At 36.6% G+C, this 13,222-nt stretch overlaps 1 protein-coding gene across 2 annotated transcripts in view; it reads left to right on the forward strand.

The window, feature by feature from the left end:
• Positions 1–10,648: 10,648 nt before the first annotated feature.
• CRISPLD1 (cysteine rich secretory protein LCCL domain containing 1) overlaps positions 10,649–13,222 on the forward strand; it is a 31,834-nt gene continuing 29,260 nt past the window's right edge. The window contains exons 1-2 of one of the 2 annotated variants that reach the window (XM_026691550.2): positions 10,649–11,013; positions 12,498–12,813. In XM_026691550.2, coding sequence (XP_026547335.1) covers positions 12,562–12,813 — 252 coding nt within the window. In that variant the 5' untranslated portion in view covers positions 10,649–11,013; positions 12,498–12,561. Of the gene's footprint in view, positions 11,014–11,108; positions 11,473–12,497; positions 12,814–13,222 lie in introns of those variants that run through there. The other variant, XM_087961879.1, reaches the window with a different exon arrangement.

Below are 13,222 nucleotides of genomic sequence, written 5' to 3' on the forward strand. Positions count from 1 at the left end.
ATTAACTCTAAGGGTACATTTGCATTGGTGACCTACCATGTCATGATTCATATATATAATCATGCATTGTATGAAGACACAATTCATATGCATGAAGGCTCTTCAGATGCTTAATCTCCCACATGCAATTAGAAATGAAGCTGGCTTAAAAAATCCATTTCTAGATTTGAATCCTCTCCTTCATTTTGATTATAATAATGGCCCAAGATTGTATCTGGACTACCTTATATACTTTTTAAATAGTGATTTTGCCTGCATTTTCCTGACTGGCTTGCACATGCAAGTCAAAGCAATTGTTGCTTTCTCTTCTCTAGAACGAATCTTCTGAGATACTTTTTGAAAATGTAATGCTATTCACAATGTTAGATGATCAAAATACACACATTTGCTCTCAGCTTTAGAAGGAAAAAAAAATGTTTTTCAGTGCTCAAATTTGGCCTTCTGTTGCTGTTATATATCTACAGAACTGTTCCAGTAATATATTGGTTATTAAGTTTGCCCCATGTGTGAAAGGTTCCCAGTTTAAAAAACACCTTTTTTAATTGCTATTTTTCCCCTTGAGCTACCAACTTTCTTTCTTTGGTGTTGTTTTGACTGTTCACCAGTGGACCGTTTCATCACTCTTGCTGTCACTTAAGATAAAGGGTTTGGTTCCAGCTGCCAAGCAGCCCAAATAGATAACTGCTGCCAAGGACTTATCACAGTATCTACCTGAGGCCAGATAAAAATTAAAGAAAACAAGCTGCAATATTTCAACGGTCTCCCTGAAGACTTTTTTTTTTTTAAAAGCCCAGTGGAAATGTGAATAGCTAGAAGAAATATTATTTGTAGTTTCTTCCTGGTTGTGAAAGACAAAAAAAAGTTTTATTTTGAAGCTGGTTTTTGTATGTGCATATATATGTGTGCATTTAGTAAACCAAAGCAAATCACTATTTTGACAATGAGTACCCATCATCATGAATAACAGGCTGTATTAATGCCCACAAGTAACCAGGTCAGTTAAAGATCTTGCAGTTTATATACATTTGTCTTATTTGGGAAAGTTAGTGATTATATCGTTCAATGAAACCTCCAAACCCTAGGAAGTTTCATTCTGAGCAGAGCATTTAGCTCAGTGGCCTAAGCAGAAAAAAGGATGTGGTAGAGTTAGAGAAGGTTTATAGTGGAGGGCAGCTAAGATGATCAAGGGGCTAGATAACCTTCCTTTTAAGAAAAGCTGTGACGTTTGAGGGTTTTTGTTTAAAATCTAGAAAGAAAGGAGCTGAGAGAAAAGATGACTGAGATGTACAGAATTCTACATGGTATGAAAAAAGTGGACATTATTCACCTACCCCAAAATGCTAGAACCGTAGGCTGTCCAATGAAGTGGAATTCTGAAAGAGGGGTACATGTTTATACTGTGAAATATGATGCTGACCACCAGCTTGGCTGGCTTCAAAAAAAGGTTGAACCAGTCCTGGAGATCAATAGTAGTTAGATTGATGGCAGTGTGACTGCCACAGAAGGCCACCTACTAGGAGACTAATGGCTTCCTTGTGCAGTTAATTGGCTACTATGAGATTGCTGGACTAGATGGGCAGGGATCTAATCCAGCAGAGTATTGCTTACGGTTGTATGTTGAAATGGACATAGAGAGCATTGACCAGGGAATGGAGGACGCTATTCCTGACCATAACAGTGTAGCCAATCACTGGAACTATTTCACTAAAAGTATGTGAAGTGCAGCAGAAAAATTAGGTATTTTTCTATTAGCAAGAGGAAAATGTTAGTTTTAAAACAATTAAAGATGTCCGGGAGGAGGTGGCATTTGCTGCAGGATGTGTTGGGTTTAGGATGATACAGTATCATTCATTTCTGTCCTCCTAAAAGGTAAGGGGCTCATACTTACACTACAGTCCAAGTTTCCCCATAGTTTCTTTAGCAAACTCTTCTTTCTCTCCAGCTCTCCCTAATTCAAACCAAGTGCTAATGTTTTTAACAGAACTGTTAATGTGTTTAACGGATCTGATTTCCACCCAGTTTTAAAGGTTTTTTTAAAACCTTTCACCAGTACAAAGAGACTATATTATTAACTTAACCCAGATTTCAATATCCAGCCAGTGTAAATAACTGCACCTCTTGCCCTACTATTATGACATTTCTTTGTACATTTGGGCTTCCTGTGTGGTTCAGGAATGCACTGCAGGGCTGTTCCTAAGAATGTCTTTATGCATGCTACTAATTATACACAAATGACCTGTATATAACATGTCTTCCAGTTTCCTTTCCCCACTGTTTATGCAATCAGTAGAAGGTTACAAAGGTGACTTACATGGTATGATATTCATCATATCATGGTGGAGACCACTAGCTGGCTCTATGTAGCCTACAATGTATAGGTTAGTATTTTCATCCTGTAATGCATACACTAAAAGTGGGACCCTAGGTTTAGAGTAAATCTAGAGTAAAAGTCACTGAAACCTGTATGGTAAAATTTAAATATAATAACAGAACATCTGTCCATGCTTGCAATCATATAGATGAAAAAGTTCACTTTTTTCCTATGATGGAGGTACTCAGACCAAAGTAACTTAAGGGACTGAAGAATATGCAGCTGCACTGGGCTCCAGAAATGTGGTGGTGACTGCTAAGCAAGTACCCTCCCAGCTCCCCAAATATTCATGAGATCTCCCTGCTACAGTCACCCCTGCTTGCTGTCCCTGCCAAAGTGTTCTGCACTTTTTTTTTTTTGCACCTGCACTTGCATCCTTTCTTGTACGCTCTAAATGCCTGAGATCAAGCAGGGAATGGAGGAGGGACACAGTAGCAATGTCAGTTTTGTGGATATGGAGGACCTTGAAAGAAAAGCATTGTGTTCTGGCAGAGACCACTTACAGATATTAAGCAAACAATCCTGCTGGCCAACTGCACTCGGTGTCCAAAATCCAGTCTGTTTGTCCTAGTCAGTGTCTACTCTACAACATCTTAGATCCCAATGGTTGCTGCTACCCAACCACTGTCTGGCCACTGTTCAACTCTTCCAGCAGCATGCTATCCATACTAAACTTTTCTATTTTACTCTTAGAACTGGGAACAATGCTTCCCTTGCACTTCCTGCTGTTTAGACACATGGGGAGTCATTATATAGCTTCTTTCCATGTTTGGAAAAGGGATCGAGGGTCTCCTTATCTGAGAGTAGACAGAGATAGAGGTGATCCAGGTAGATACAGTCTGTATAAACTGAAAAAAAACTTTTGATGTTTCTCACACAAAGATTATTGAGGAAGCTTAATATTTTCAGTTAAAAGGACAATCCTTCCAAGCAAAGATACCTGACTAAGGAAAGGAAAATAGAGAGTAGGAATAAATGCACACTAAGATATTCAGTTATAGGAGGACTCCCATGCTCTTTTATGATGTGTGTGTCTCTCTGTGTGTTGTATGTCTGTTTCTCTTTTTGGGGAGTAGTTGAAATTGTGATAGAGGTTTTGTAGAAGTGTGGGGGACAGAGAGCAATGAAAGTAACATTTCAAAAATAAAACTAACTTCTTTTTCTCTTTGCCAAAGAAAGTATGTCACCCTCTAATCAAAATAATTTGATTTTTTTAAAGGATGCAAATAAACGCAGTACTAAGAATTTTATTTAATAAGTTTCTTTCATTTTAGTTTGGTGGATACTTCATTTTGAAGACAAAGTTTATAATCTCTTTTTTGTAAGACTCCATCTTGGTATTAACTGAGAATCTTTAATAAGACTGATCCATGGGAAGATGGAAAAAGTTCAGAAAGAATACTTTAAGTTTCCAAAGACCTATTAGCAGGTTAATTATCTGGAAAGACTACATGTGTTCAACTGCAAACATTCCTTCTTTATGTCCTAATAATGTTAATGTGGGGATAGGATTTTAAGTATTTTCAGGATAATACAAAGTGCTGCTGATTGTCTACATAAAATATATACAAGAAGGTTAGGAGTTACAATGTTTTTATTTTGTACCTGGGTTTATCTTAACTCTACATACCACTGAAGTTTAAGTGCTCCTTTATAATTTACATGCAGAGCAATCAATCATATCATGTTAATTCAGACCTCTCTTTGAGATGTTATACCTTTGAAGATGCTGGTGCAGTCAGTATCTCCCAGACCCCAAATCTGTTTGATATGCCATGTGATAAAAAACGTTTTATTGAGAATTGACCAGGTAGGACAAATTTATACAACAATAACAGGCACTGCTGATTTTACTTTTATAAATCTTCCTCTCTGTCTTTGTTGTATAATACAACGAAGCATGAAATTCTTTTCAAATATTAATGGAAAGCATTAAAATAGCTGTATGTGATAAATACTCACAACAAATATGAATTAATTGAAAAGTGTAAGAACTTCTTGGTTCTTTACCCATTTTTCCAACATTTAAAGTTGTTTCAGTATATTCTTACAAGTTTATTTATGAATCTGATCAGCAAAATAGTCTACATTTGGCTTAAATGTAATGCATTTAGTATTTTGAAGAAGCATGTTTTTCAGTGTGGGAGTTCTTATGAGGAAAGTGAATGTTTTATGTATGCAACTTTTGTGGTTGTGCCACTGTGGGACTGTGGTTTTGGTGGTGATTACTAGTTCTCTTCTTTGCCTAACATGCCTCTTTTACCACTTAAATAAGCAAGCTGATGTTGTGGTGAGGCCAGCAGCCAAAGGATAACGGGTCAAGTCCTATCAATATACAAAAAGCAATTCTGTAAATATATTTTTTTACCATATCAAGCTATAATTAGTATTTTGGAGAAAGGGTACTTTGTCCAGAGTTATGATTCTAGTGGAAAAGAATATGAGAAGAAATAATATTGCAGTAATAAACTCTTAATGATAAAGGACAATTTTTTTCTGTTTATATTTTGTAAGTTAATTTACCTAATTTATTCTTAAAACTATTCAATTATATCAGAAATAAAATAATCGGTGTTTTACTATCTTAAAGATGCTTATAACCATATATTAGAAACAAAAATACAAAAATATACTACATTGAAATTTGCTTTGCACAAAATATACATACTAGAAAAAAGTGGCCACAAAATGTCATATTATGAGAACATTTAATTATAATGTTTGATGCAAATATAGAATTGAATGAATGTAAATTTGGAAAATGAAAAACTTAACAAAATCAGATCTGATAATTTTGCCTATCCCTATAACTTCTGCTACTGTACCACAATAATGAACTTTTTATTTTTTGCACAATACCATATTTTATAAAATCAATTATTTTTGTTACTTTTTAATTTCTTGATTATATACTTCCTTTTAAAAGTCATGAATACTGAACACTGAAGCACTGAGCTTCCAGTGGGGCTTAACCACAACCTAATCATCACTGAAGGAGTGGAGATGGTATCATGGTGGAGATCAGGGTCCAGTGGGTCATCGCTAGATCTCCAGATAAAGGAGAGATTGTGTAATAACATACTTGTTCTTCAGACAGGATTACCTATAAGTACATTGCAAGAAATGAAAATTTTGTGGTTCACTTGCAAGTTCTGTGGCTGGGAGGTATGAAATTCCATTGATGTTCTTAGCCATGATGAAGACTTTATGGACAATTACCCCCACCAAATTTACATTTATTAAATTTAAATTAATACTTGGGGTTATTTTACAGGCTGAGACAGAGTCACCTTTGTTGCAGGTAGGATTCCTCTTGGCAAGTTTCATTTTTTTTCTAGAATACAAAATGGAAAGAGAATTTAAAAATTTAGGAATATTTGGCAAAAACATTAAGATATGATTTAAGAACGCTTGTTCTGGACGCGTATTTTAAAAAATTTTTCTACAAAAATACATTGGAATATCTGTAACTGAATTAGGCAGTTGACATAGACATTTCATGGACATAGACATTTTTACTTATTACTAAACAATGCAGGTAATTGGTGAGTTGCAGACAATTTGGTTTACAAAACAAAAGATACAGGTAACATGAACATACTGTGCTTCTGATTGAAACCATAGCGATGTGAATGTGATTACAGCATTAAAGGTGCAGGAAGGTAAAAGAAGAAACAGAAGTATTCCTTTCCCCTTTTCTTTGTTTGAGATTTCCATTTTTGGATTGTAACATAATGGCTGTTTGAGATTGCTAATCCTGTTTGGTTCACACTCATGTGCTTCCCAAGGTATGCCACTCTGGGCAAGCTAGCCAGAAAGAAAGAAGAGCAGCTTTTCTACAGTGTCATCCAGAGCCCTCTCCCTCTTCCAAAGCCACCTTGCAAACAGCCATTGAAATCAAGAAGCTCCAGTGCCCACAGGATTCTAACTGTCCACACGAAGCTCTGGCTCATCTCCCACTAAAGTGTTACCTATTTATCTACTCGCATATAACATGCTTTCAAGCTGCTAGGTGGGCAGAAGCTGAGGTAAATGGCAGGAGCTCACCCCACCACGTGGTGCTAGGACCCGAACCACTGGAATAAAGACCATCTCCAGCATAATTAAGCCACTGAGCCACTGTGCCTCTGAACATAATAGTGACAACATACATTTGTCATTATCTTTTTTGAATAAATGATGGAATACAAAACAGCTTATTCCCAATTATTCTAAATAATGTTATACTTTTTAGCCTTTCTCAATCTACAGATTTCCAAAGGATTGTTGATTTCTCAAGTATGAGAAACTTTCATGATGAGCTTTCAGTATCTCTAAATCTTTAAATGTGCATAGTAATGTCAAGCTATTTACATGGAATTTACTTGTTCCATAATGAAATTATATTCATGTAAACATAGTAACCATATCGGCATTCAAGGCATCACTGAAAAAGGAAAAGCTGCTATGCAACTGAGAATTTTTACACAGGAAAGAAAAGTGTTTATTTTGCCATGATTTCCATCAGAGATGCCTAAATCCAGTTCCAAACTAAGTCTGTAGCAAAATACCTCTGTGTTGAATACAATAACAGGATGTTCTAGTTCCCACTTTTCTATTCCTCCTCAGTGCTCACTTTCTGATCTTTACCTGCTTATCTATTGGATTTCCTTTTTGTCTGCATTCTGTTTATTCCTCTTGAATTCCCACTAATCTTGTTCTAGACTTTTTCTTTTGTGAAAGTATAGAATTGTCATATTTTCCAAGCTTCATCAAAGCCCAGAAAAACTGATAAACAGTATATACAACCAAGTCTGCATTAGCTATATTCCAAAAAATTAGTAAACTAGAATACATTCTGATAAGATAGTTCATTTCATTTAGTCCCCATGTTTCCTTTTCTTAATCCACCTGTTCATTTACTTAACATAGTTTGTTCCCTGCACTTTTGTCATGTTCCTATCAAGTATGCATTAAAATAAATTGCTTTTCTAAATTAAAAAAGATAATCTTATTAAATGTTTGGAATTATTGCTTTGAATGACATTTTAAAAGAATCCGTTAACATATTTGTGAACATAAAAAGTTAGATCTTTTATCCAGATTGCTAACAAGCCATTAAAATATTATTGCCTATGTTATTAGGTGAATAGAATCTTTAGCATCTATAGGGGGGGAAAAAGTAGAATTCTTTAATTTTACAATATAAAGGTTCTATGCATAGATAATATGGTAGGTTTTTTATGTGTGTAACATTTAGTAAGGAACTCAAAATGAACAACATGGAGAAACTAAGGCAACATTAGAGATTAACATTATTTTTAATGCAAATGTACGAATAGCTATACAGGGAGAGCCAATTTCATAAATATTGAGACCTGCCTTGTGACTAATTTCTGATTCCTGACAATAAGTAACTTTAATTTATTTGACCTATCATACTAAAATGCCTAAAAAGTATCTATACGTTTTTGTGGCTTTAAAAAATTTGAATTGGATACAAGTTGCAACAGTTACATTATTATAACAGGATAGCATATATACATTTAATACCAATTGGTACATAAGATTTTTAAGTTACACCCCTTTAAGCTTTATTAATGTGCCAATTTTTTTTTCATCAGAATACATGAAACTTACAGACCAATGAGATGATTAAAGTGTGATGAAGCAAACCAAAGTAATGAAAATTAATGTAGGATTTTTCAGTTTGTGGTACAAAATCTTTTGATTCTAGTAACTGCTTGCTCAGACAACTTCCCCAGTAATGCAAAATAATAAAATGGGAACAATATAACTGTTAGGAATAACATAGGTTACCTAACGTAGTTTGGGTAAAATAATATATATAGACTATGATTGTGAATTTAAGTGTGTGTCACTTTAACTGCAAAGCATGTAATTTTGGGTGCGGCTGTAAATCACCATAAGAGGGAGCAAGAGAACTGGATTGATTGCTGGTTTACTGGATTGCTTGCTGACGATGATGGATTGATGGTGTGATAACTGCGTGTTTCTCTGCTGTTGCTGAAGGAAGACAAGAGGTTTGACTTCTTCATATCTCTACTGCGAAGAGATATATTACTGGACTGATATTTGTAAGTTTAATGACCTCTTTTTCGACACTGGACTTTGCAACTGATTAATCCCCGGATGGACTGAACTAGTGTATGATATATGGACTGTTTGACTATGCTATAAAAACTATTACTGGAATAAACTATTTAACTAGCACTGTATATCTGTTTTACTGAGTGTAAAGCTACAAACACGTTTGTCTCACATATTTGCCTGCCTGCCTGACTGCCGTGCAGGTTCTGCTAGGGTGTATATCCCTAACAATAACAAGCAAAAATAGGAAGATTGACACATGCAACTATATACATACATACATACATACTTACATACATACATTTTGTGTGTGTGTGTGTGTGTGTGTGTGAGAGAGAGAGAGAGAGAGAGAGAGAGAGAGATTGAGGGTGAGAGAGTAAGAGATTGAAGGAGAGACAGAGAGAGAGAGATTGAGGGAGAGAGAGAGATTGAGAGAGAGACAGAGATTGAAGAAGAGACAGAGAGATTGAGGGAGAGAGGGAGAGGGAGACAGAAGCTAGCTAAGAATTTGCAGGAGGAATAATGAACAAGAAAGGTGACTAGGGGAAAATGAATAACTGAAATGTAAAACCATTAGTGTAGTTACTATAAATGGTTTGGTGGTTCATAATTCTATTTCATATTTAGATTATTTTTACTATCTTTGACTACCATCACCATTATATATTAATGAAATAGCTTTAAAATCTGAATAATTTTAATTGCATGATGAAATCTTATGCAGTAAGGGTTGAGATATTCAATCAATTTTCATATACAGCAAAACAATTGTTATGAATGATTCAAACTGTAATTGAATCTAAACAATATAGACATAATACTTGTTTAGTTCCAGTTATTGCTCAGAGAAAGCACTTTCCTGAAGTAGCAAGCCCATAACTCACAACTCTGGCTAGAAAAGTAGGTAGAAACCAAGGAATTTTCCTCCAACTTAGACAGTTGCAACTCCTTTTGGTTGGTAAGCCTTGGTGATAATGACTAATGTGACCACTACATGCTTAGGCTATTCATAATATGTATTCTTTGTAGATCTGCTTTTGCAAATAACTTAGTAACTACAGCCAGTATACAATATAACAGCCTGCCTGTTGGAAAAGAAGCCATTGCAGCTTTACCCTTGTACTCTAGTTATTGTACTGGTTGCTAATAGCTTTCCTAGCCCAATTCAAAATGCTGATTTAAGTGTCTAAAGAAGCTCACAGTGTGAGTTACCTTTGGAACCATCTCATCTTATGAACTCATCAAGAGAAGAGACACTTAGGATTCCAGCTGCACAGAGTTGAAGAAACCTGGCATGGCAGACATTCTCCATGGTGGTCCCAACATTTTGGAAATCCTTTGCCTTCCGAGATGAACCTGGCCCTTCACCATAGTACTTCCACAAGGCACTTAAAATTATACATTGCTCAGGTGAGTTGTTGAATTTTTAGTAAATATGTCAATGCTTTGGGTTTGCAATTTTAACTTGTTAATCTGGGTGTGATAATACTGATAATGTTGTTTGCGTGTTCCGTTTTTCATGGGATTTTATTGTATTCTCTTATGCAAGGGGCAATGTATAAACACTTAATAAACGATTCAGTGATGTGAGTCATACTTATTAATCGTTGTTTTTCACCATCCAAAAATGATATTGTATCTGCTATAGGAGTAATATATACAGGAAAATATAACATTGTTACTTTAGTAAATTAGATGTCATACATTAGAGTTCTGTTACTTTGTCATAGTGTTTAAATGGGACACGGGGCAAATGATTACATTTTTATCTTGAATATTTTACTGTGAAGTTAAATAATGTATCTGAATCCTGTCTTATCTTGACAATCATTAAGTGGACTTAGTTACATTATCAGTCTAACCCACCTGAGTGGGTTCTTGTGAGTATAAGATGGACGAGATGTATGCTCTGTTGAAGGCAGACTATACATGTAATCCATAATCAACACACCAGCAAGCAACACCAAGTGCAACGTGGCTCTGGCTCCATTTCTGTGCAATAACATTTCCGTTGAAATCTCCTCAGGTTCTCTCCTTCCTTCCAGCCTGAATAAATTGTCCATTGACCTGTCCCTGAGAAGAGCCTGAGTGACACTGGACCTGCCTCTCACCGAAGACCCTGCCGTGCGAGGGGAGGGGGATGATGATGGTGGGTGGCTACGGAATCCCGTTGCCCACAAATCTTACCCCGCCTGGGATACTGGGGAGGAGTGAAGAGCCCGGGCGCGTCACGGTGGGTGTGCGCGCCTCGGAGCTTGGGATAAAGGGCTGGCAGCGAGAGGCGCTCCGCTCCCCAGCAGCCGCCTTCCCCTTTAGAGACGCGAAGCTTGCCAGTGCTATCGTGGGAGAAGGAAGACTAGAGACATCACTGTGAACTGCCACTTGGGCACAAATTTGGGAGCGCACAAGTTGGCAGCAGGCGCCTACGCGCTCCCAGCAGGGCCGGAGGTAGCTCGTCCTTTTCTGCCACTTTGCTGCAAACTTCAACGACGCTCAGCGACCTTCGAAGCCGTGTGGCTCCACCGCGACCCCATTTCAAAAAGAGGACCGAGGTAACACCCTTCTTTTGCTCTTTGCCGCAAACGTGCGCGTGCGCACACTGGCCAAAGTCCCAATTCCCAGCGCGATTCCTTTTCTGCCGGCTGCTTGCATCCTTGCGAAAGAAAGCAGTCCTTTGAAACGGAGAGGCGAAACTGCCTGTGAATTTTTAAGCTTCTCTCCCACCCGGTGGCCTCCCTGGAGTTCGGCGTCGTTCCCAGAAACAGGAAAGAAGAGTCATTGTCCCATTGCAGTGGGGGCTCGGGGGCTTTTGCGAACAAGATAGAAAATAAAAGAGAACTGGGGGCGCGGGGAGGGTATTGAGGGACTTTGATCCTTCTATGAAAGTTGTTGAAATCTATGGATTTTTAAAAGTATTTTACAATTTCTCGTAATAGAGATGTGATTATGCAAGGCAAGAGAAAATGCATCATGCAAAAGTACACAAAAGCTGCCTTTTTTATTTTTCATCGGTTTGTATTATTGTGCCCACTTTCCATTTATTAATGAAATGCTTGTAAGTTCCATTGATTTCTGAGAGAATTATATCTTCCTTACTGCAAGTATGCAGAACAATTCAGATTATTTTTTTTACTACAGTTTAGAAGGAACTCTAACTGATCTTTTTGGGGGTGGGTGGGTGGGTGGGGAGGGGTTACTTGCTTGTTTGCTTTGTCAAATGCCATGAATATGAATTGTGACCAAAGGTTTGAAAATGCTCATGAATGTTGTTATAGAAAAATATTAGTTCTAAAAATAGAATGCTTTTGTTCAAACTTACATAAAGTTCAGGTCAGTGTTAAAATACTTTGGTGTCTTAACTGAAATTAGCATTTAGAACAATGCTTCCCAAACTTTTTCCTTATTACCCAAAACCTCTTACCAGAAAATCCTCTTTATCCAATGTAGATAAAAATTTAAGCCAATTTTAATGACCTTGAGTAATGGGTGCATATATCCTTAATCAAAGAAAAACCACCTTCCCCAAATTTGGGATAATTCAGATTTGGAAGCCACTGAATTAGAGAGTTCATCACAAGTTTAAATATCAGCTGAATGACTAAAAGGTAGAAATATAACCTGTAATGTTTTGTAAATAAATGTATTTGGCTTGCAATTTAAAATGATTTTTTTTTTTTACAAAAATATTTTTCTGCAAAGCTCCTTAGACGGAGTGTTTTCTTTTTCTATGGTTTAAATTCATAGTTCTTTTTAAGTTACAAAAACTTTTTCAGAAGAGGTCTTTGGAAGACATAGAATTGTCAGCTAATTATATGGCTTTTTCCTTTTAAAGTACTTTTATAGGAAATATTAGTTTCTTTCAAATAGAGCCATAGTTATGCATTTAAGTAGTCCAACATAATGCTAGTGAATGGAGATGAAGATAAGTTGCCATTCAGAATCAATGCAAATATGATCTCTTTCCTCTTTAGTTATGACACGGAACAGCTGTCCTTTCACTGCTGCAAAATAGTTTGATTTTCTTTTGCCATTTCAGCCAACAGATCTGAAAGCAGCTTTTGGTTTGGAATTAACCCAGAAGAGTTTTGACATCATTCATCATGAACAGTGAAGAATGGTTTAGAGTAACTGCTTTGCTAGTCATAGCTCAGGCAGTTTCTACTATGGTGCTCCCCAATTCAACAGTATTTGAGGACATGCTGGAAAAATACATGGATGAAGATGGTGAATGGTGGATTGCAAAGCAAAGAGGAAAAAGAGCTATCACTGACAATGATATGCAAAGTATCTTGGATATTCATAATAAATTGCGGGGTCAAGTTTATCCACAAGCTTCCAATATGGAATACATGGTAAGGGTCTATTTATTTATTTATTTATTTGATTTGCCAATTGTTTACAAGATAATACGTATAAGTGTATGCATAGTTGTGAATACATGAAATGGATACATATAAGAAAAATAAAAGAATAAGAGAAACAATAGGACAGGGACGGTAGGCACGTTGGTGCGCTTATGCACGCCCCTACAGACCTCTTAGGAAAGGGGTGAGGTCAATAGTAGAAAGTCTAAGGTTAAAGTTTTTGGGGTTTGGGGAAGAAACTACAGAGTCGGGTAGAGTATTCCAGACATTGACCACTCTGTTGCTGAAGTCGTTCTTCATCTTCAGAAATTGTGTGGAGGGAATGGGTGTGGAGAAGAACAAAATGGTAGAATGATTTCTTTCTTTGAACAACATAGAAATATTACCTACTTGACAT

This window comes from Notechis scutatus, chromosome 3, assembly GCF_049901735.1.
Source record: "Notechis scutatus isolate UNSWTSFEM ecotype Mainland chromosome 3, rNotScu1.2, whole genome shotgun sequence".
NCBI classification, from domain to species: Eukaryota; Metazoa; Chordata; class Lepidosauria; order Squamata; family Elapidae; genus Notechis; species Notechis scutatus.